At 47.9% G+C, this 19,916-nt stretch overlaps 4 protein-coding genes across 4 annotated transcripts; all 4 read right to left on the minus strand.

Moving 5' to 3' along the window:
* Positions 1–19: 19 nt before the first annotated feature.
* Positions 20–1,353, minus strand: V8C40DRAFT_65408 (uncharacterized protein). Its single transcript, XM_083223241.1, has 3 exons — positions 1,078–1,353; positions 873–1,024; positions 20–818 (listed from the first exon to the last, which is right to left on the minus strand). Exons 1-3 carry the CDS (start codon positions 1,234–1,236, stop codon positions 476–478), a joined length of 654 nt encoding a protein of 217 aa, XP_083070486.1. The 5' UTR covers positions 1,237–1,353; the 3' UTR covers positions 20–475.
* A 4,157-nt stretch (positions 1,354–5,510) lies between these two features.
* Positions 5,511–6,233, minus strand: V8C40DRAFT_281190 (uncharacterized protein). Its single transcript, XM_083221548.1, has 2 exons — positions 5,694–6,233; positions 5,511–5,630 (listed from the first exon to the last, which is right to left on the minus strand). The coding sequence occupies exons 1-2, from the start codon at positions 5,958–5,960 to the stop codon at positions 5,532–5,534; spliced, it is 366 nt and encodes a 121-aa protein (XP_083070487.1). The 5' UTR covers positions 5,961–6,233; the 3' UTR covers positions 5,511–5,531.
* A 6,068-nt stretch (positions 6,234–12,301) lies between these two features.
* On the minus strand, positions 12,302–14,485 carry V8C40DRAFT_251851 (M20 family metallo-hydrolase). Its single transcript, XM_083217259.1, has 5 exons — positions 14,371–14,485; positions 13,974–14,152; positions 13,597–13,914; positions 12,664–13,482; positions 12,302–12,592 (listed from the first exon to the last, which is right to left on the minus strand). Exons 2-5 carry the CDS (start codon positions 14,135–14,137, stop codon positions 12,523–12,525), a joined length of 1,371 nt encoding a protein of 456 aa, XP_083070488.1. The 5' UTR covers positions 14,138–14,152; positions 14,371–14,485; the 3' UTR covers positions 12,302–12,522.
* Positions 14,486–15,343: 858 nt separating this feature from the next.
* On the minus strand, positions 15,344–19,904 carry V8C40DRAFT_251857 (uncharacterized protein). Its single transcript, XM_083217260.1, has 6 exons — positions 19,356–19,904; positions 18,287–19,300; positions 18,122–18,233; positions 17,807–18,061; positions 17,300–17,754; positions 15,344–17,241 (listed from the first exon to the last, which is right to left on the minus strand). The coding sequence occupies exons 1-6, from the start codon at positions 19,849–19,851 to the stop codon at positions 15,590–15,592; spliced, it is 3,984 nt and encodes a 1,327-aa protein (XP_083070489.1). The 5' UTR covers positions 19,852–19,904; the 3' UTR covers positions 15,344–15,589.
* Between the last annotated feature and the right edge of the window lie 12 nt (positions 19,905–19,916).

Below are 19,916 nucleotides of genomic sequence, written 5' to 3' on the forward strand. Positions count from 1 at the left end.
CTTGTTGGACCTTGTTGCTCCTGTCCCTCATAGGCTTAGGCTCCAAGTGTTCTTCAGAACCCTAGTCGAGATCGGTAGAGCGTTCGTTGACAAGTACGGCACTCAGGTTCTTCTTTTGTTGCTGAGTTTCTCGTCGCTTTTCTTCATATCGCCCTTGTCGCAAGCCAAGGCACCGTCCCCTAACTTTCCCATTATCTCAACCCCAACCTCTGGTTGAGCCCACCTAAGTGGGGTTTAATCAGTCGAAGCATTCGAAGACTTGGACTTCTTCTTCTTCTTTTTCTTCTCACCGTCGGCGGTGTTGGTCATGGGAACATCCTCGTCCTCCTCGTGCTTGCGCTTCTTTTTCGTCATTGTAGCCATGCTCTCTGCTCTGTGCTGGATTCTCTTCCATGTCGAGCAGCTCCTGGCGTAGTTTCTGTTTTGACTGAACCCTCCCAAGATTCTCCATGGGAGGGTTCATATGCGTAGGACTTTACCGTGCACAAGTGACATGACAAAGAATGGTTTCGGAAAGCGCGCTGGTATCAACGATTGGTCCCTTTGAGTCCCTTGCTGCCCCGAAAATGAGAGCTGCGACGAATAGTTGACGCAGTTTTAGAAAAGTCGACTTTTTGCGCAAGGATTTGTGCACAATTGACACAATAAATGTCTCGCCGGGAAAGGTTGTGGAGGCCTGGAAATGCAATATAGCTTGCAGCGGCTGAGACTGGTGAAGTGTGTAGATGTCATTGTCCGAGTAGAACATGGCGCCAGCGGAATGAAGAAGTTGCCGTAGCTGGTAGGTTGGGCTTTCACAAATCTCGCCTATATCAGGGCTGTGAAAAAGATTAGTCAGAGTCAAGTACAGCAGAGTACGAAACGCAACTTACTTGTGATGTGTAGATTGAATGGAAAGATGAACGCGGCCTGGAGTGACGAAACATTTGGGGAGCGTCAAAGGGTCAGAGACCGAGCAAACTCTATTCGTAGATGCGACCGTTGGCGAAACAAAAACACAGCCAGTAAAGAAGTCTAACGAGGACTATACAGTTAGCTTTGATCGATGTAAAAGTTTCAGGAGCATAAGATTCATACTTGAGATTCACGGAACTCCAAATGCTTGTAAAAAAGACGTGTTGTCGTGGATGTGTTGAAGAGGCTTGAGAATGGCAAAAGTAAAGAGGAGCGCTGCTGAGGAGTTACCAACGGTAGAATACTAACTCTAACGAGAACAGCGGCGTAGGGAGCAAACATGAGAGAATGCTGGGAATGGCATGGCGTCGACTCGAGAGCTGTAGAAAGTAAATGGATGGATCTGCTGTATGAAGAAGAGGTCTTCGAAGAGAAAAGATGGTGGAGAAATTGAACGAGTGAAAGAGACTGGGAGAGAGTGAGAGAGAGGGGGGGCGAGAGGGGGGGAAAGCAGGCCGTGCAGAAGGGAGCTTAACAGTCCCCCCCTCCCTAACCAATTTGAGCGGTCAAGAACCGAGCATGTGACCGATCGATTCGTCCGATCTGCGATATCTGCAACTGTATCTCGATCTGCATCTCGATCTGCAGGCAGGCCTCAGTCACTGAGCACCCCGGACAAGTATATGCGTCTATGCTCCCCCTTTGCCAAAGGTTCTTCTGCTACAGGTAGCTACTAGTAGGTACTATATCCCACTGCATATACCAGCTGAGTTTCTCTGGTCACTGGTAGGATGCTGCAACAATATAACTACCTCTAAGCTTTGGCTAGAAGAAATCTTTCGCTCTGTATCTGGCAAAAATAAGCGACATCTAGGAGGGCCTCCTGAGGTTTCTATGGCCTTTCACCAGGATATGAAGAGCGCTGCTCGACTATTCGTCTCTGCAATCATCATCAAATTCTTGACTTATGAGGCACACAGGCATCTGCGATATGCCGTGCTTGGGCGTTTGTATCTATTGTACTCCATCCTCTTCGTATTCGCTCTCGCCTCCAGTCTCTTCTGTTGAGCCACTCGCGGAGCTTCCTCGCCCTCCCTCCTCGGCCCACTCCACCTATTCATCTTGCGCTCTTCCCAATTCACTTGACATCCTTTTCAGCAATCGGTCAGGAACTGGCGAGGCTTGCCCCTAGTATCGAATGGATCGAGATCGGAGTTAACTGCCGCCTTGGCGTTGTTGGGGATAGACTGAGCTGTCCAATCGAAAATACACTCTTAACTTGCCATGGAAGGTTCTTGAAGCCTTGGGTGATTTTTCGGCTCTTTGTTGGGATACCTTGCCTGCTAGCTTTCAGTGAAAGCTGGCAAGTGTTGCCAGATGAGTGACGCAAACGATCATGTTGACCCCCGCCCTTCCCACTCTCTTGTTTCCTCTTCGTCCATCCTTTTCCTTTCGTCTTCTCTTTTCTTCTTTTCTTCTTCACCCCAAAGGCGGGAGGTCTATTGAGGCCTCAGCCGGTGGCGGTGTCACCACCAACCGGTTCGCAACGTCCCTACGACAAAAGGTCCGCGGGGCCGAGCCTACAGGCTCCCCAAGCGGGAGGTCTATTGAGACCTCAGCTGGCAGCGGTTCGTCCTCTTCTTCGTCCTTGACCCCCAGCCTCCCCCCCTTCTTCCTCTTCTTCCTTTTCATCCTGTTCTTCCTCGTTTAACAAAATTATCCAGGTCTTCCGGCCAAGGGAGTACTCGCCCAGAGGGCCAGAGGGCCAGAGGGCTCCTAGACTCCGCGCGAAGCCCAACACTCACGCCAGGATGCAAGGCTGGCTGGCCGGGGTGCTACCAGAGGACCCAGCCGGCCGGCCTTGCTACGGTACTCGACGCAGTTCAACGAACTGGACGTCACCCCACCGGTGACGAGAAGGACACCAACATGTGTCTTCTTTTGCAACTTCATCCCCACGTATGTTTCTCCCTTGATCCTTCTACAATATGCTCTCCGCCCTGATGCTGACCTTTCCCCCAAGCCTCTTCGTTCATGATCTTGATGACATCCTTGTTATTCCTTCGTGGTATCCTTGATCATGGCTGAGGCGCGCCAGGGGGAGGGAGGCAGGGGCGGCGGCACGGCCAAGGCCAGAATGCAGAGAGCTCAGTTCAACGACGAGGCCGGCTGGCCGGGGTGCTACTAGAGGACCCAGCCGGCTGGCCTTGTCGTTGAAGATACCTAGACTACGCGCCAAGCCAAACACGCATGCTCGAATGCAACAGTACTCAACCCAGTTCAACGAACTGGATGTCACTCCGCAGGCCTGAAGAGAAGGCTCAATATCCCATGGTAACCGAGATTAATGCGTCACCAATTCTGCAAAGCCACGCAGATGAATTGTCGTCCTCGTCCTCGTCCTCGTCCTCCCTCATCTTTGACGAGAAGGACACCAACATGTGTCTTCTTCTGCAATTTCATATCCATGTATGTTTCTCCCCTGGCTCCTCTACAAAATGTTCTCCGCCCTGATGCTGATCTTGCTCAGCACTGAATTTCACCCCGAAACGATTGGCATGGTTGATGTTCATTGATTCTGTTGGTCACTTCGGCCCGAGCAGCCAGAAGCAAGACAAGGTGGCTTCCGGAGTAGCAGCGCCAGATTGTCCTTCAACAACACCCATCGATTTCGACTCTCTCTTCATTTGGCTTCTGAGACTTCTCCTACTCCGACTGCCATCACACTCTGAGCATTTCGTTTCATCATAGCCAAAACTGGTCCCTCATTTGGTTGGTTCCAGAATGCCTTGACGGTAAGACAGTCTCCCAACTACAGGTTTGTACGCAGCTGACATGGTGATTAACTTCAGCAGTCAATCGCCGTTGCTCTTTTCTGGCACCTCTCAATCCAGGTCCAACTGAACACCTTGTTTGGTAGTCAAAACTGGAAGTCTTTTTCTCACATTTCGGTTTCTCTTGTGCATCCCTCATCGGAAACGTGCAAGTGGTGGTTCAAGATACTTTATTTGTACATTATGGTCGAATTTCAGGCAATGAGCTCTGAAGGAATCTTGTTGGAGAGTTATAATACAATTTAATTTGCTGTGGTCCATTTCTGTACGAGTCTTTTTAAGGCGTTGCGATGATTCCATTAATTTTCCCCATAGTCTTTTTTCGCTTACTGGAATTAAGACGTATAAACATCTCTAAATTCTCTTGCCGCTGTCGGTTTGCACGCCTGGTAGCTGTCTTGACTGAAATAAACAGTAAGCGAACTCGAAGAATTTCCGCATTACCCAGTCGGCTCGTTCAACGGTGGCGATTCGGTAGTAGCACTCTCTCCCCCACAAACGTTCAAACGCGCATAGAATGCCTCAACAATTTCCATCTGTACAATTGCACACGCCACAAAAGCCTTTTTGCATTATAAGGACAAAGTTAAGTACATTTGATGTATCCCTGCAGCAGAAAATGTTCACGGCATTGATTGGTTTGTCTCTAGTTGGGTCTAGACCTTCGAAACCAAACTGCCTCCAACCCTTTCCGCCTACCGACCCAATACCCCAACACCTAACGCCCTACTGCAATGTCGTGGTGGAAGAATATTTTAGCTCAACCATTCTGCTGATGTCTCTGCTGGCTGGGCTCGGGCACGTTGTCCAAGATAGCTGAAAGATGTCGCCCCGACGCAACATTTGTGATGGTGCTGAGGCTGCGCGAATGTGCTCGTCTCTTGACGGCTAGTAGTCAATATCGCTAAGAATCTCTATAGAACCAAGATCAGAATACTCGAAGCAACTTGTAACCTTCGCGAAGCGAAAGCCCCCCGAGGAAACATCGAGATCACTCCTTATCGCCGAGCGCAGAATGCAGATACATACGATCCTATCCTTCCACATACCCCGACAACATGGCGAGTATAGAGTGCAATTGGAGAGCACGCAGTTACAAAAAGGGAACGAAACAAGCCATGTCGAATCTTCAAAGTCACTTTTGCTACACAAAGCACAGTTTCTGGTAGTGGACGAATGCAAGCGAGTGGTTCGAGTACATTCATGGCAGCTTTCCTCTCCAAAGTCTTTTCCTTGAGTATATTTTGATCATCTTTCTGCTTCAATGAACGAAAAGGTGGTTGTGTCAGCCTCTACCCGAGCAGAGTAACTGTCTATGGATGCCAAGTCCTGGGATCATATTTGGAAGAAACAAGAGGCCTCTCTACCACGAGCTCTGTCCACTGCCCTGGGTACCAGCTTACATTAGTTCAGGGAACCCCTTTTACAGTCAATGGCGCCCTTGCAGCCATACTATGGGGGGATTATCCGGAAAATTCACAAATGTACTATTTTCAGTCATCGACCTTTATGGCAGCACCCTTGTTAATTACACGATCTGCGCCAAGATGCTAATGGTAACCCTGTTATATTCATTGCTACCAACAAGAGAGAACAAAGTCTCCCGATACTAACAGAGTAGATTTGACATAGGTAGTTCTCAACAAACGGTTCAAGAGCGTTGTTCGTACCGAAATCCAAATACAAAAGAGAAAAAAGAGCATGAAAACCAAGGGAGAAGATCCTTTCAACCATCCCCCTAAAATTGGTAGTGGCATCTATAATCACAGAATTCTATATCCAGTTCCTCTCTTTCTGGCACGTCTACGAGCCGATGCAGCAGAAGCCGAGGAGGAAAATAGCAATGATGCAGTTGCCTTGGTCACAGCCGCTGCAGCAACGCTTCTCGATGCCACGTTCAGCCTTTGTCATCGTCAGTAACGCCCTTTACGATTGGTTCTACAAGCCAGATCAGAGGATACATACCAGAGAGTCGGTGCCATTTGGAGGGGCGCCGGTAGTCTGCACACCAATTGCTTCCAAGTAGCCCAGAGCAGCAGTTCGGGCGTCTTCGTCACTGATGCCGGGGTATTTCTCTTTCACCTGCCAAAGAGCAGTGGCATAGTGAGGATTGGCAGTCAAGTCAGAGGTAAGATCAATGGTTGCAGTGTTGGCAGTGGTGCTTGAGGTTGGTGCAGCTAAGACAAGAGGAGTGGCGAGAGCAGCAGCGGCGAAGAATTGAGAGAAACGCATGTTGAAGATGGTGGAAGAAGGAAGAGAATTTGAAGAAAGAGATTAAGAAAATCGAAGACGATGAGAGTGCTTGTTGAGCTGAGTTGCCTGTTGATGAATGATAACCGCCTTTTGGAGGAATTTCGTCGTCCTATATATACATTTCAAAGTATGCCATCGCGAAGACTTCAATCTCAGTATAAGCTAATCGAGATGTTATTTTGGGAACAACGAGTCACGAATACGCCAACCATAAAGCCAACGTTTCGACTCTCAATACATACCATGATGATGCTGCGCCTGGTGTTGAGTATACTTTGGCAGAAAGCGGCTCAGCTCCATGCCGCTATTTTCGTGTCAGCACTGACTTTGTCTGACGGCGAAGTTTAGATACCAGCCTTACGCGGCTAGTAAACATGCGCGATCCAGTCAGCACCATTTTGGCTACTTAATTCACTAGTGAGTACGGACGATGTATGACACGAGCATCCTCTAATAGCATATCAAATAGGCAATAGGTTAGCTTACTGTTCTAATGCTTTGCTATGTAATCACTTGCGACAACACCCATCAGTCTATCAAAGGTTCACGTCCTATAAGAGTATCAGTCAGTCGGAGAAAGAAGACCAATTTCAGAAGAGAGCCTTCTCAAAATAGCAAGTTTGTTGACTAGGGATGATTGTTTATAGTAGCATGCCGAACCGACTCCGCGTCTTCCTGTTTGCCACTTCTCGGCCCAGTCCATGTCGTCGTCTCATGAGGTATATTCACGAAGTGTATGCCAGCTGCTCATAGGTACGCAGTCCAATTATGTTGATCACTTTCTTCTGTTGCATTACTGTATTTACCAAATCGCTGATGGGGAAGGCTGTCGAGTCATCGGAAAAAACGCCCTCGTCCTGAACGCCAGTATTACTATGTTCTCCCCACCAAAGTCGCCGAGCGTCACAAGGTTCTGTAGCAAACATGCCAATGTGACTTACAGTTGATTACCGCTCATCTCTACTCTTAATACTCTTCCCTCACTTCCCAAAATCCCCCAGTCTCCATCGACGCAGCGTCTTATCCACAAAGCTCGGAGTTTATTTCGCGGGGAAGATGCGATCCCTGTTAGAGGACCTTCTTTGCGCGGCCTGCGCTTAATATAGCCCTATAATGACAACACAAAAGGAAATGGGCCAAGCTAAACTGCTAGAACGTGGTGTGGCGATGTTCCGGACGACGTCGGCCTTTGGTGCTCTCCAAACTAAGCCTATCCATTCAACCAAGACGAGCTGGGTATCGTAAAATCCCCTTAACCATCCAATCGGAAGATTCTTCCTCCTACGGTCTCTCGTTCGGTCTTCAGCCTTTGGACGTATCTTTCAAAGACCTCCAGTCTCCCAGTCGGAAAGCCATGACCGAAATCTCGATCCTGAAAGATGAAGATGTGGAAACCCTCAAGACGCTACTACCAAGCCACGACGCCACCAGCACATGGTCCGGACCAGAGCCAGGTTAAACCGCTTGGAGTTGGCGGTGCAAAAAGCCGGACAAATTTAGACAGGTCATTGGGTGCCTAAGTTTACACAAAGTATCCCGGGAGAAACACGCCGCGGGTCGACGACGCAAGACTCCGTGTCGAATGAACTGTTCCAATCGATGTAAGCATCCAAACAACGTCGGGCTAGCATAGAACGTTGAACGGGGTACCCCCTCTTCGATATGAACCGTCTGTATGTCATGCGGAGAAGCTGCAATATGGCAGTAGTGTGGAACATACCCCAAATAGACACAATGGATGGGGAGTGTGGTGTTACGTGGATCTACGGATTCGTGCCTTGGCAGGGATGAAGTCTCTTGTCAGATCCCTGCACTTCCAATCATAGTGATATGAAGCAGGTAGGTAGAGTATAATACTGAGGAGTGGCTAGTAAGTGCTCTAAAGAATGGACGTGACCGGTGTTTTAGGAGAGATGATCCATACGCATCAAAACATGACACGAATCGCCTGAATGGGAGTACATGTGACATCTACCTCTAATTTCTCTCGTAATAGTCCACTATCATCAGCTTGTAACGCAATCGCGTCACTGCTTTCTTTGTGAATAGATACCAAATCGTTGGGTCACAATCCGATGATGGACTTGAAGCTCAAATCTGGACTTTCGGCACTTGGTGCAGGGTAGTATTGAGCCATATCAAACCAAGTCTGAAATGTCTCTCCACAATGAGATGTTCCGAAAAAGATGATGGATATCCCATGTCTCATTTATTATAGAGAAATATGGATGGAATATTTATCCAGTGTCGCATTAAAAGTCGGATTGTATATCGTGGCCCTATCACCAACGGTTGGCTTGATTCCGGCTGTTCACCACTTTGCCTGCAAGGTAGCATACCGATTTTTGCAAGCACATTAAGGGTAAAAAAAGGGAAAGGAAAGAAAGATCAGAGTGATGATATTAATGAAATGCTAGCTATGAAATTCCCAGAATATCGTTTGCTTGTCATCTTGAGGGCTGATGAAGTGTCAATCGTTCGTACAGACATCCCATCACATGACTTGCCACAACTGCTTGCCGACGTACTGGTCCATGATGCTGATTTCCACCCAGAGAGCTTCAAGAGGGATGTTGTCAGGATTTCCGTAGCTAATTCAATCCCAACGATGCAAGTCTTCAGAAGTCTTTGCGAAATCAAATTCAGCACACGTGCCAGGTCAAACGAGCCCTTTCGCCCCTCTCTCCCATCATTTTTCTCTTCCTCTTGCTTTTCCTTCGTCTTCGCCTCCTCGACTATCGAACCGAGTAATCCATTTCACGACAAGAAGGCTGATCCACTATCGCCTTAGAAGAGCGCGCCGTGGTTATTTGGCGAGTGAGCGAGTTTTTCAGATGTTCAAGTATCTCTGGGTCGAAAACAAGAGGCCGTGAGAGGAATTTTGGTCAAGGCCTGGCACCGTACTACCATACAGAGAGCGACAAAAGTTGATTGAATGTACGTAAACTACCCATTTACCACTCATCAGCCACTGCTAACTGGTTAATGGCGTCGAAGATAGAAAATCTCGGATTACCAAGACTCGCACCGCGCTGTCCAACGTCAAATTCCCATCCTCAATGGTACCAAACCTCGACGCCATTTCGAAAATGGCCCTCAGAAGACAATCAAGTCCAAGAGTCTATGAGACATGCTTTTAGACCATTTGCCAAACGACAAGAACCTTTCTTTCCCGTGCGTAATACGGCATTGATTCCGAGCCGGTCCGATTTGCGAATGTTTCCACGTGCTTTGGCATCGCAGCCCTTACCAACGAGATCGAACGAACGTCAAGGTCGATCGCAAATTGTATCAAAGAAATTGGGAATAGATAAAAGGGGGAACTTGAAAAAGAGGAAGATACAAAGAGAAAGGAGTGTGGTAGCAAGTGTTCTGGGTCTGTTCAGGAATACAAAGAAAATCTCGGCAGGCCTCACGAACAACCCATCGAGCCTGCGGCGACAGGAAATAGAGCAAATGGACAATGACAACAGCAATACGATAAGATTTGTATAGAAAATAAAAGAAAATCTCCAAGGTCTGCGAACCATTCCTTACTGCAAAACCTCCACATCTCTCTATAATCAATGGTCTGCGCGACCAGGGGTACAAGGGGCAAAGAGAGTCAAGTTATCAAATTTGCTCTTCTGTTTCAATTCTAGTGCTCAGAATAGTTAATTTGTATGGAATTTGTAGTGGTAATTGCGTTTAATTGCCAAGGGCGTCGATTCGAGTGGAATTTCTGAGTGTCCATGGGGTATGCGCCTGGAGTGCCCCCCGTTGCATTTCGCCCACCGACCCGCAGCTCTCTTCAAATTTACTACACAGAATGGACTGTAAAAGTAGAAAAGTGCATTAAAAATTGAATGATCATTTATTTCCTTGGTAATCATTATTGCGGCTGCACCAAGCTGCTCTGCGGGAGCAAAAGCCGACAGCTCGACCCCCGTGCCCCCTATTCTACAACCAGTGCCCCCGGCTGCACAATCGCACCGCAAAACAAACACAACATTTGATGAACGAAAAAACATTCAAAGACTTCATAAATCAGTAAAAAAAAGAGACAGAACATTAAGTCTGTCGATCCTCTACCAGACGCCACAATTTCGAGAGTCAACATCAAAGACTGAGATGGCTACAAATTGCAAAAAAACGAGTCTCGATTCAACCGCGAGATAAAGCGAACAGGTAGGCACCGCGAATCGAACACCAGTCTTCCAGAAATGGACAAAAAGAAATAGCGTACGGAGGCTTCACCGTAACCCCGTTAGACGTCACGGTAAAGTCCTACGCTGACAGGGACTCTGTAAATTTGGGTTATATACCATACCTCCCTGCAAAGATACTGGGACATCGCGACATACCACAGCCATGAGATACTGCGTACGCTCAAGAGATATCGCCAAATCACTACAAAAGAGAAAAGATGATGTTTCAAAGATGTGGCCGAATGGACGACAGTCTCACTACGCATACGATGCTGCTCGCCATAGATTTCCAAAAAATTGTACCCAAATTCAAAACTACGCAAAAAGAAGAGGCACATGGTGGCAGTTGAACACCAGTCTTCCAGAAATGAAAAAAAAAGAAATCGCGTAGGACTTCACCGTGAACTCTAGGACGTCACGGTAAAGTCCTACGCTGAGAGGGACTCTATTACTTTACCTTATAACCCCCTTCCCCTCGCTGGGCACTGCCCAGGTACCTATTACCCGTGTCTGTATCTCTTGCCCCCTGAACATCTCTCGCGCATCGTGTTACATCACTGCTCACTCTCGAGGTGGAATGTGCGAGGCATCTCGGAAACATCTTCGCCCTCCTATTCGTCGGAGCCTCGCTTCTCGTTTCGCAGATGCTGCTCCTTCTCTTCTTCTTGCCCATTCTCTGCCTTCCCTCGCGGGCTTTCGCTTCCATTCTCTTTATTTACCTTCTTCCCCCTCCTCCCAACTCTCCCCTTTTCTCTTCTCTCCCCCTTCTCCTTCTCCATCTCCATCTCCATCTCCATCTCTTCTCCTCTCCTCTCCTCTCCTCTCCTCTCCTCTCCTCTCCTCTCCTCTCCTCTCCTCTCCATCTTTCCACCAAACACTCAAACGCTCTCTTCATTCAACGTACCGTCTCGCTCTCCTCTCTCCATCATCAACATCAACATCAATATCATTGCCAACATCTTTACAACATCTTTACCTTCGTGGCACTCTTGTGCACGGTAAAGTCCTACGTCCGCCGAAGGCACACCTTCGGCAGAATTCAAGCGCCCGCTACTAGATTGTGCCTGTGGAGCGGCAAAAAAGCCATCATCAACGTCCGAAACAGAGTCTACGGGCAGCGTAGCCGTACAGGTCGGTGATTTCGAAATCACGTCAGAAGGCGAGACGGACGAAGAACGAGTTTGGAGACAGTGGTTGGAGTGACAGCTAGCCAGGGTTAACCCTGTGCCAACCAACCGTAAGTTCTCTTGATTCCAAACATGACACGGGAAATCTTATCGGCGAATACTGACTCTCTCGGCAGTGTGGGCGTTGCCTTACCTGCACTCTTGTGCACGGTAAAGTCCTACGCTGGTCGGGCTCGACTGAGCCTTAGAGGTGGGCGTGGCGGCGGTGGTCGCGGAGGAGGTGCTCCTCGCGGCGGTCGTGGAGGCTTCGGCGGTGGCCGTGGCTCTGCTAACGGTCTGCGGGATGTGATTATTCGCGAGGGAAACGCTGTGATTTGATGGAGGATGCGTGTGGTTTACTGTGGCGGGGAGGGTTTTGAATCGACGGACTGCACAAGACAAGGCTGTGATCTCTCTGTACTTCACTCACAATATCCATCCAGTCGAAAAGCTTTAGTGCTCCGTTGTGCACGGTAAAGTCCTACGTTGGTCGGGCTCGACATCAAGCATACGATCGAGCTCGACAGAGCCTCAGAGGTCTGCGAGATGTGATAACTCGCGAGAAGAACACTGTGATTTGATGGGGGATGCGTGTGGTTTAATGTGGCGGGGAAGATTCCGAATCGACGGACTACACAAGACAAGGTTGAGCTCTTTTTGTACTTCCTTCACAATCTCCACCCAGCCAGACATCTTTAGTGTGCTCACTTGTTGGAGGGAAGGGTGAGAAATGACCAAGATTGGCGGACTCGTGGACCACAAAATGCATTCATCGGGAGGTGGTTTGCAATGAACACAGCTTTTGACGCAAAGCCTGCAAGTTTGACTACGTGATGAGTTGGATGTTATTGGATACGAAGTAATTATTGGAATATATTGAATTACCACATGCAATGAGTTGCTTCATGGCAATTGCTCTACCTTTACAACACCATATTTGTAGATTTGCACCTCTTCTCGATTTTGGGGATCAAAAGTATTTCACGCTCACATCTCTAATCAAATGGAAATGAACATAGATCACAGAACGGAGAGGACTGGCTAGTAACAGTGTGCTTTTCACAGAATTCGACGCCATTCTTTGAGGCTGATTCAATTTCTCGCATTGCTAGTAAACATGGTAGCGTTCCGTCTCTTTTCTTTCTCTCTGGTCAACATAGATGATTCCAAATACTTTGCCAAAGATTATTATTGATCATTTTGCTTGAGCTTGTCGTAATTAAGCACCGATTCGAGAAGAGTCTGGGTTCCAATAGCACTGTTACAAATCAATACAATTAGCATCGACACACTGGCAGAAGAAAAGCTACAGACAGGCATAAAACTGACCAGTCCTCTGGGCTGCAGTATTCTTCGGGATGGTGGCTGACGCCGTCTTTGCAGGGAACAAAGATCATGGTGGTAGGGCATTGGCTGCTCGTATTGATGCTGTCATGACCTGCTCCACTGGTGATGTATTGCCAGCCTTGTTCTCCGAGAAGATCGGTCGCGGCCTTTGCGACCATCTTGATGCAGTCAGGGTCGAACAATGTGGCTGGAGAATCAGTATCAAGGGTCCAGTTGAACTGAACGCCACGGCCATCTTTTTTGGCGATGTCTTCGAAGGACTCGAATATGCGATTCTCCACTACGTTGAGGACTGCGTCCTCGGGATGGCGGATGTCAAGCGTAAATGTTACTTGGGAAGGGATTGTATTAGGAGACGAGTTTTGTGGGACTTTGATGACGCCGGTAGATGCTAAGGCATTAAAATCCTTTGCGACATAGTTGGAAGAAGCAATCATCTTGGCCGCTGCTAAGAGAGGGTCGCTGCGATTGTTGAGAGGCGTTGTGCCTGTATGGGCATCTCGACCAGTGACGGTAATGGTGAACCAACGGTATCCCTGGCCTCCTTGGACGACGCCAATCCTCTTTCCCGTCTGTTCGAGGATTGGACCTTGCTCGATGTGTAGCTCAAAGTGAGCTTTGAGGGGGTACCCGGTTGAAGAGCAGGCAACGTCTCCAATGTAGCCCAACCTTTGGAGTTCTGACTTGACTGTGGCTGAGGGGTCCATGATGTCGGGAAGTGAATAGGCATCTTGGAGCGGGATTTTGCCAGCCCATACTCCGGACGCCATCATGGACTTGGGGAATCTAGCGCCTTCTTCGCTGTTGATGCGGTTGGTTTAGACAATGAGCAGCAACAAAATAAGGGGAAAGGAAACAAGATGATATACAAAACAAACGCAAAGACAAGATATCAGAGAAGGAAATAAAACATACTTTGTCCAGTTGACGATTCCAATGTTGTGGTGAGTCTTGTGTCCATTCTCCGCAAGCGTGCGCATCACCTCGACAGCAGCCACGACTCCCAGAATACCGTCGTATCTGCCACCTCGCGGCTGGGTGTCGAGATGGCTCCCCATGGCAATCATAGGAGTGGGCTCTGGCGCTGACCCGCGTTTGTTGGCAAACATGTTGCCCATCTGATCTACTACGAGGTTGCACCCCAGCTTCTGCGTCTCTTCGGCGAACCAGCGCCTTACTTGGGCGTCATCATCGGAGAGGGCAAGGCGCGCCATGCCTGTCTCTGTTGGACCGCTGTTTTGGACGTCAGCTTGTCTGGAACTTGGAAAAATCGTAGGATTAGTGTGACAAACTCTCCATATCGATGAGCGGCACCCCATTGGCAGGTGTGATGAAGTGTCTCTGCCAGTCTATCGGCGTTGATGCGGAAGCCTGAAGCGGATGCGGAGAGGTGAGACACAGTGAAGAGTCGCTTCTGGATAAAATGCGAAGCCTTGCGTAGAGGTAATCTGCTCATCTTGGTGGATAGAAACTGCGATTCCGTATAAAAAATCAGTGAATGGATTATTCAAAGATGAGCAAGCAGCAGACAGATGGCAGAATTAGCAATTGCGTGCAAAGAAGCGAGCAATCAACTGAATTGGATATCTTTGGTGGAGTCTTGGGCCGATATTTGTTGTTGAGAGATGCTTGTCATTTGGCGATGCGCCCTCCGCCTTCCAATAACATGTAAAACATTTTATTACTCACGCTCAAAGAGGATTCAAGCGACTGATTCAAGCTGCGATGCGGTGGCTCTTTCGGCAAAACTGAGAATGGTTAGGCCAAACCGTCGTTAGATGCGGGTTGAAGGGCAGGACTCGATGCTATCTGTTTGTCTGTACGGAGTAATCACGCCCAAAACTTCCCGCACCTCTGTGTACTCCGGAATCGCTCCGGGCGTGGGGACAAGTAAAAGATACGGGCCACTCCACTCATTGTAGTTGGCTGCTCAGGTAGCGATACCTTTGAGACAGAATTATATGGCGGGGTAATGGAGATTGCATGGGATTTCCAGACCAGGCAAGAAGAGATAGAATATTCGAGGCAGTAGAATCTCAAGAGGAGGTCGTTTAGAAGAAAATTAAGGTAGAACCGTTCTGGGACATACAGCAATCCATACAAACAGAGATTACCCTGCCTACACGAGGGGGCGGTTTATGGACAGTGTTAGCATATAATCCCCACACTGTACCAGCTTAGTCGTAGTCGAGATGCCTTCCAAGCCATTGGATTCTTTGCTCAAACAGCTTTCCTTCTAGTCAAGATTGCCTTGCTAAACACAGCTATTTGAATCCAAGACCTTTCATCAATAGCAGCTATTTAACCCAGCCGTTCTGGTTTGCCACAATTTTCTCAGCCACGGCGCATCCTCCGTCTCTTCCCCCAAGAAGAACATCCAATCAGCCACTTTTCCTACAGCGAAGATCTCTCGTCGTCAACGCTCTTTGCAGTCCCGGGCTATTTTCTGCATCCAGAGCTCCCAAGAGAGGAGCTTTAGCCGATCAACTCAACTGCTTCTGGCCTGCGTTGGTCGATAATTAATGGGAATAAGCGGTGGAAATCCTAGTGTGCACTTCTCCACAGGGCCAAGCTTTGCATCTACACAGATTCCTCATCCGTCCCTCGCGATATTTTAAGCTTACGATCCGAAAATTGGTATGAAAGCGGTCCAAACCTACGTCCTAAACTTGTAATATTCGCTACTGAAGCTGATTCCGATTCCTAGGTTCTAATCTAAGCGGGACCCTGAGATGGACCTCAATTCAGGCCAATAACAAGAGCAAGTCAAATTCATCCTAAACGTCTGTGAAGCTACTCAAGATATAGTTGTCATAGCTGGTACATAAAGCAGGCAGTCTTCATGCATCATCAACGAGAAATGTATACCGTTTCATATGCCCAGGCATGCTTTCCATAGAAACACACTTCAGAAGTTGTATGTTTGTTCGAGATGAGCAAGAGCGTTATCCATGATGTTTGCAATTTCATCATCTGGGATGTTTTCTATCCCACCATATGCAGTGGCTTTCGCATCCAAGTGCCGCTCAGAGACAAGTGCCGCGGCTTGCACCACCGATCTCCCACCCACCATCCCAAATCGTTTCTTTATTCGATCATTCTCCGACAGATTGATTTCTACTTCTTCTATTATTTCGTCTCTCGATTGTTTCCGTGCTCTGGCCACCCAGTAGTCGTCATGGATAGGTCGGCCACCCTCGATCACCAGATGCCCAAATTCGCGAAACACGCTTCGTGCCTTCACAACAAATATGTCGTCATAGATGTGCGCATTATGCAAGATATTTTGAGCCATGAGATAACTTTTTTCATCCGCAGAATTGACCCAAATGCTCTGTAACGAGTCAAATCTGTTCACATAGTCAAGAAATCGATTTCCCCACATACGTATGCAGTCCTGACCCAGCATGTAGAAATCGCCTCTTTGGTTTGGCCAAGGAAATATTCGACAACGATATTCCCTACCTCCAAGGAGCTTTCCGCTCGGGTAGATCTTCTTCTCTCCCTCTTCGTCGCGTTCGTCATCGAATTCTTCAATGGCAATACCCGGCGTCATGGAAGGGGGGTATCCAGAAGGCGATAAATTGGACTCTGCCACATGAGAGGTACTGGTAGAGTATTGAATCTGACCATTGGTCAACGTTGGTGCCACATATGTATCTGTTCCCTCTGGTAATTGTAGCTTTGCGATTCGCTCTGAGTTTCCATTTGCGAAACCCCCGATCGGAGTAACAGACGGAACATTTCGTCCAACGGATGGCTCATCGGCTGGCGTGAGGCCTTGTCCTGAGATTCCAACTATCGTCTGTAGTGTACGTGGTGCGGTATCAGTTGATTGAGAATCAGGGCCCTTCTCGTCGAAAGTCAAAGACTGTCGTAAGTGTTTAAGGCACAGAGAATTATAACTTCCATCCGTAAGCGTTGGGCAATCTTCGAAAGAGCAGTAATTTAAGGGAGGAAATTTAGTTGTGAAAGAAGAAGAAGGTTTAATAGTGGTGGGCGAATCGGCAGATGACAACTTGTGGCTAGAAGGGTTCTCGTCATTTCCAACTGGCAACTTCCGCTTCGCCCGGCCTTCTTGAGCCTTTTGACCAGCGTTTTGCGGCAAATTCTTGTTCTGGCGGGTATCTGGAGAATTCATTTGGTACACAAGGGAACCTGTTGTATTTGATGATACCCGGATACCACGTATAGACTTTGGTGGAGGATTATGACTGTGGTACTTGCTGGTATGCACCTTCAATGCTTGGGGAGAGGCAAAAGGCGGAAATTTGCAATTGGCAGCAGTGCATCGAAGTCGTCGTATATGCGTCATCTCGTGCTGAAGACAATGCTTCTCTGACTCGAAGCCTAATGTGGCTCGAGGACAAGACTTGAGCCGACAGGTAAACGCCGAAGTACGAAACTGACTCTTGAACAGCTCCAGTTCCTCCGCAGTAACTCCTGGATAATCGTGCTGGTCAAGTAATGATCTGACAGTATCTTGATACACTATAAGCATTGCCGATATCCCGTCCAAAGGAGGTAAGTTCTTCGATAGTCGGTATGTTCCATCGGGACCTGGAGGAGGTATCAGCAAAGTTGTGTAGCGGGCTATGCACATCAATTGACCACTCACTTGTTTCTGGGAAAAGTTCCGCTTCGAGTCGCTTAAGGGATCTTCCTTTCAAGGCTGCTTCAACATGCTTATAGAGAGTTGGGTGCTGTCGCAGGAATGATGTTCGGTCATTCAATCCATTTGGCGGGCTCTTGGCCTCTTCGCTGATTGCGGGGTTACTCGTTTCGTTAAGTGTATCTGCCAATTTGCAGGCAAGGACGAGTAGCGACGAAGTGTTATCTGGGTCTCCTCTAGGGAATTTGACATTGGACAGCAAGTATTCAGTCCAGAATTCGGTGGCGTAGATATGGAATCCATGAAGGCCCTTGATAACCCGGAGATATCTGGCTCGCTCTGGGTACATCTTGCTGAAAACCTGTAGTCCAGAGAGAAGACAGGAAACAGTAGCTACCCCATGTTCTTGAAGCGACTCTTCTTGACTGATAGTCAAGCTGCTCGAGGGAGTCTGTAAAAACCTGCGATATTGTTAGGAGTCTTGAATACTGACGAGACGGTCGCGTTGCTCACTCTTTGACGGAGACATGAATGAATGTCAAAGTGGTATCACCTCTTTCTTCAATCAGAGGCCCGCATGTATCCAGTATATACTCAGGGACAAGATTTGTGACCTCAGGTTCCCCAGAGCTAAATGTAATTGCAGACAACAGCTCGAGCCTCTTCAGTGGCCGTTTTGCAAATGCGATCCAGCTGAGAATGCTTTCAACGCGATTTTCCGATCGGATATCCAAGTGTGTAAGTATTTGGAGGAGAATCTTGCGGTAGCTGAGAGAAGTATTAGAAGTCAAATATCCGTTAGGTAAACGGTTGGAGTGTAGAACTCACAAATCGCCAAGTTTTTCAGGTAATTGATTGACAGACGTCATGATTTCATCCCCGCTATAGAATATGTTCGTCGAGAGATAATCCAGGACCAGTCTGGCGTAAAGAAACATTCCTATCAGATAGTCAGGAATCTTGGCCCTAGATGCTTTATCTCAGTGAGCTTACCATCTGCCTTTTTGGCAATCCCGCGCTCGATATTGTCGACTTCTCCCGGATATATATGTAGTTGGTGGAATTTTTGTTCCAGCGATTGCAGTCTTTGGGACGCATACTGACGTATCGCCTCTTCTAAGCAGTCTTTTTCATCGCTCAGAGAGATTGTCTGCTTTTTGCGTAAACAGTTTGATAGAACTGAAGAGGTACGACTTGAGATGAGAACTTTGCAGGTCGTATTTCCTGGCGATGATCGGTCTGACGCAACCTGATTCATCAAGCTTACTACTCGTGCTTGCTTTTCCAGTTCGCATTCGTCTAAGCCGTCTAGAATGATCCACACGTATTCTGCCTTGGATGGTTCGTTGGATATGCTTTTAAACAAGAGTTGTGAAAGACGTTCAAGGGCAGGTACTGTTGGTGACTTTTTCCCCAGAACAAATTCTTCATAGACATGAGCAACCAAATCGCCATCTTTTTGGAGTAGTTGCATGAGTAAAGACTTTAATATCTGCTCATAGGTCGTAGACGATGTATACAAGTAAGTGCAAAAATGATGGATGACAAACATGTCGGACGCTTGCATAAAATTGACAAGCTGTGTTGATATCACACTCTTTCCAGACCCCGGCGTGCCTTGTAACCAGAGGACCGATGTGTCGGGCTTGCTCTGAAGCCAGGAGTTAATTTTGGGATTTTTCAACACCCATGAGCAAGTGCCTGGATGTTTTCGCCCTTCGGCCGATATTGATTCGAAAATTGCCAGTTGATCCGATTCATCCATATTTAACCATGAGATGATAGATTGGTATTGCTTGGCAGCCTCTTCCCCGTCAAGATTGGACACCTGCTCGAGGCTCTGCTCTCTCCAGCGGCGGATATCTTGACGCATTTCTTTTGATTCGGCAATGTTGCGCGCATTTGCTTCTCGATCAATTAACGCCTCATGCCGCTTCATATCTTCAAGAATATTGTCAAATCGTCTCTGGAATCGGCCCCAAGTGGTCAGGAAAAGCAACTTCCAACCTGAATAACATTGGTCAGAAAGGCGCGAGTATATGCAAATGGTGAGTGTTCTTACCACTTCGCCGCACAAACTTGTAGGCATGTTTGTGGAACTGGAGAATGTCCGCATAAAAGACAGCCAAAGTTTGCTGAAAATCTGGATCGCGAATGAAAGCATTTCCTAGTAGCTCAAACCTTCCCAGAGATTCTGCAAGCTGTGAGTAGCCCTTGATGATTTGCTCGAATGCGTCGACATACTCCGAGGCGACGCGTAAAATTAGAGCAATTGGCGCCCATATCCATGGTAGATATGGGGTGCCATTACATAGAACATCTATCACTTTAGAATAGTGCTCTATTCCCCTAAAAAGAGGCATAAGCCGGCGCATGTTGCGAAGTGACCCCCGCGCTGCGAGCTGCCGTTCAATCTCAAGAGCCGCATCTCGTACTTGTGCAAGAGTCGAAACGCGAAAGTCGCGCGAATCTGCAGGAGTAATTGTGCGATCAAGATCTTCAAACGCCGCCTTTATTGTTTGCCTCGCAGGAGCGGATATAGGAGGAGGCAGAGGCATTCCGACAAAATCTTATTATCTCATGTCGCAGCGATCCAGGGGTGAAGACAGTGAATGTTGCGAAA

Source organism: Trichoderma camerunense (genome assembly GCF_050948025.1).
Source record: "Trichoderma camerunense strain CBS 138272 chromosome Unknown V8C40scaffold_15, whole genome shotgun sequence".
Classification (NCBI taxonomy): domain Eukaryota; kingdom Fungi; phylum Ascomycota; class Sordariomycetes; order Hypocreales; family Hypocreaceae; genus Trichoderma; species Trichoderma camerunense.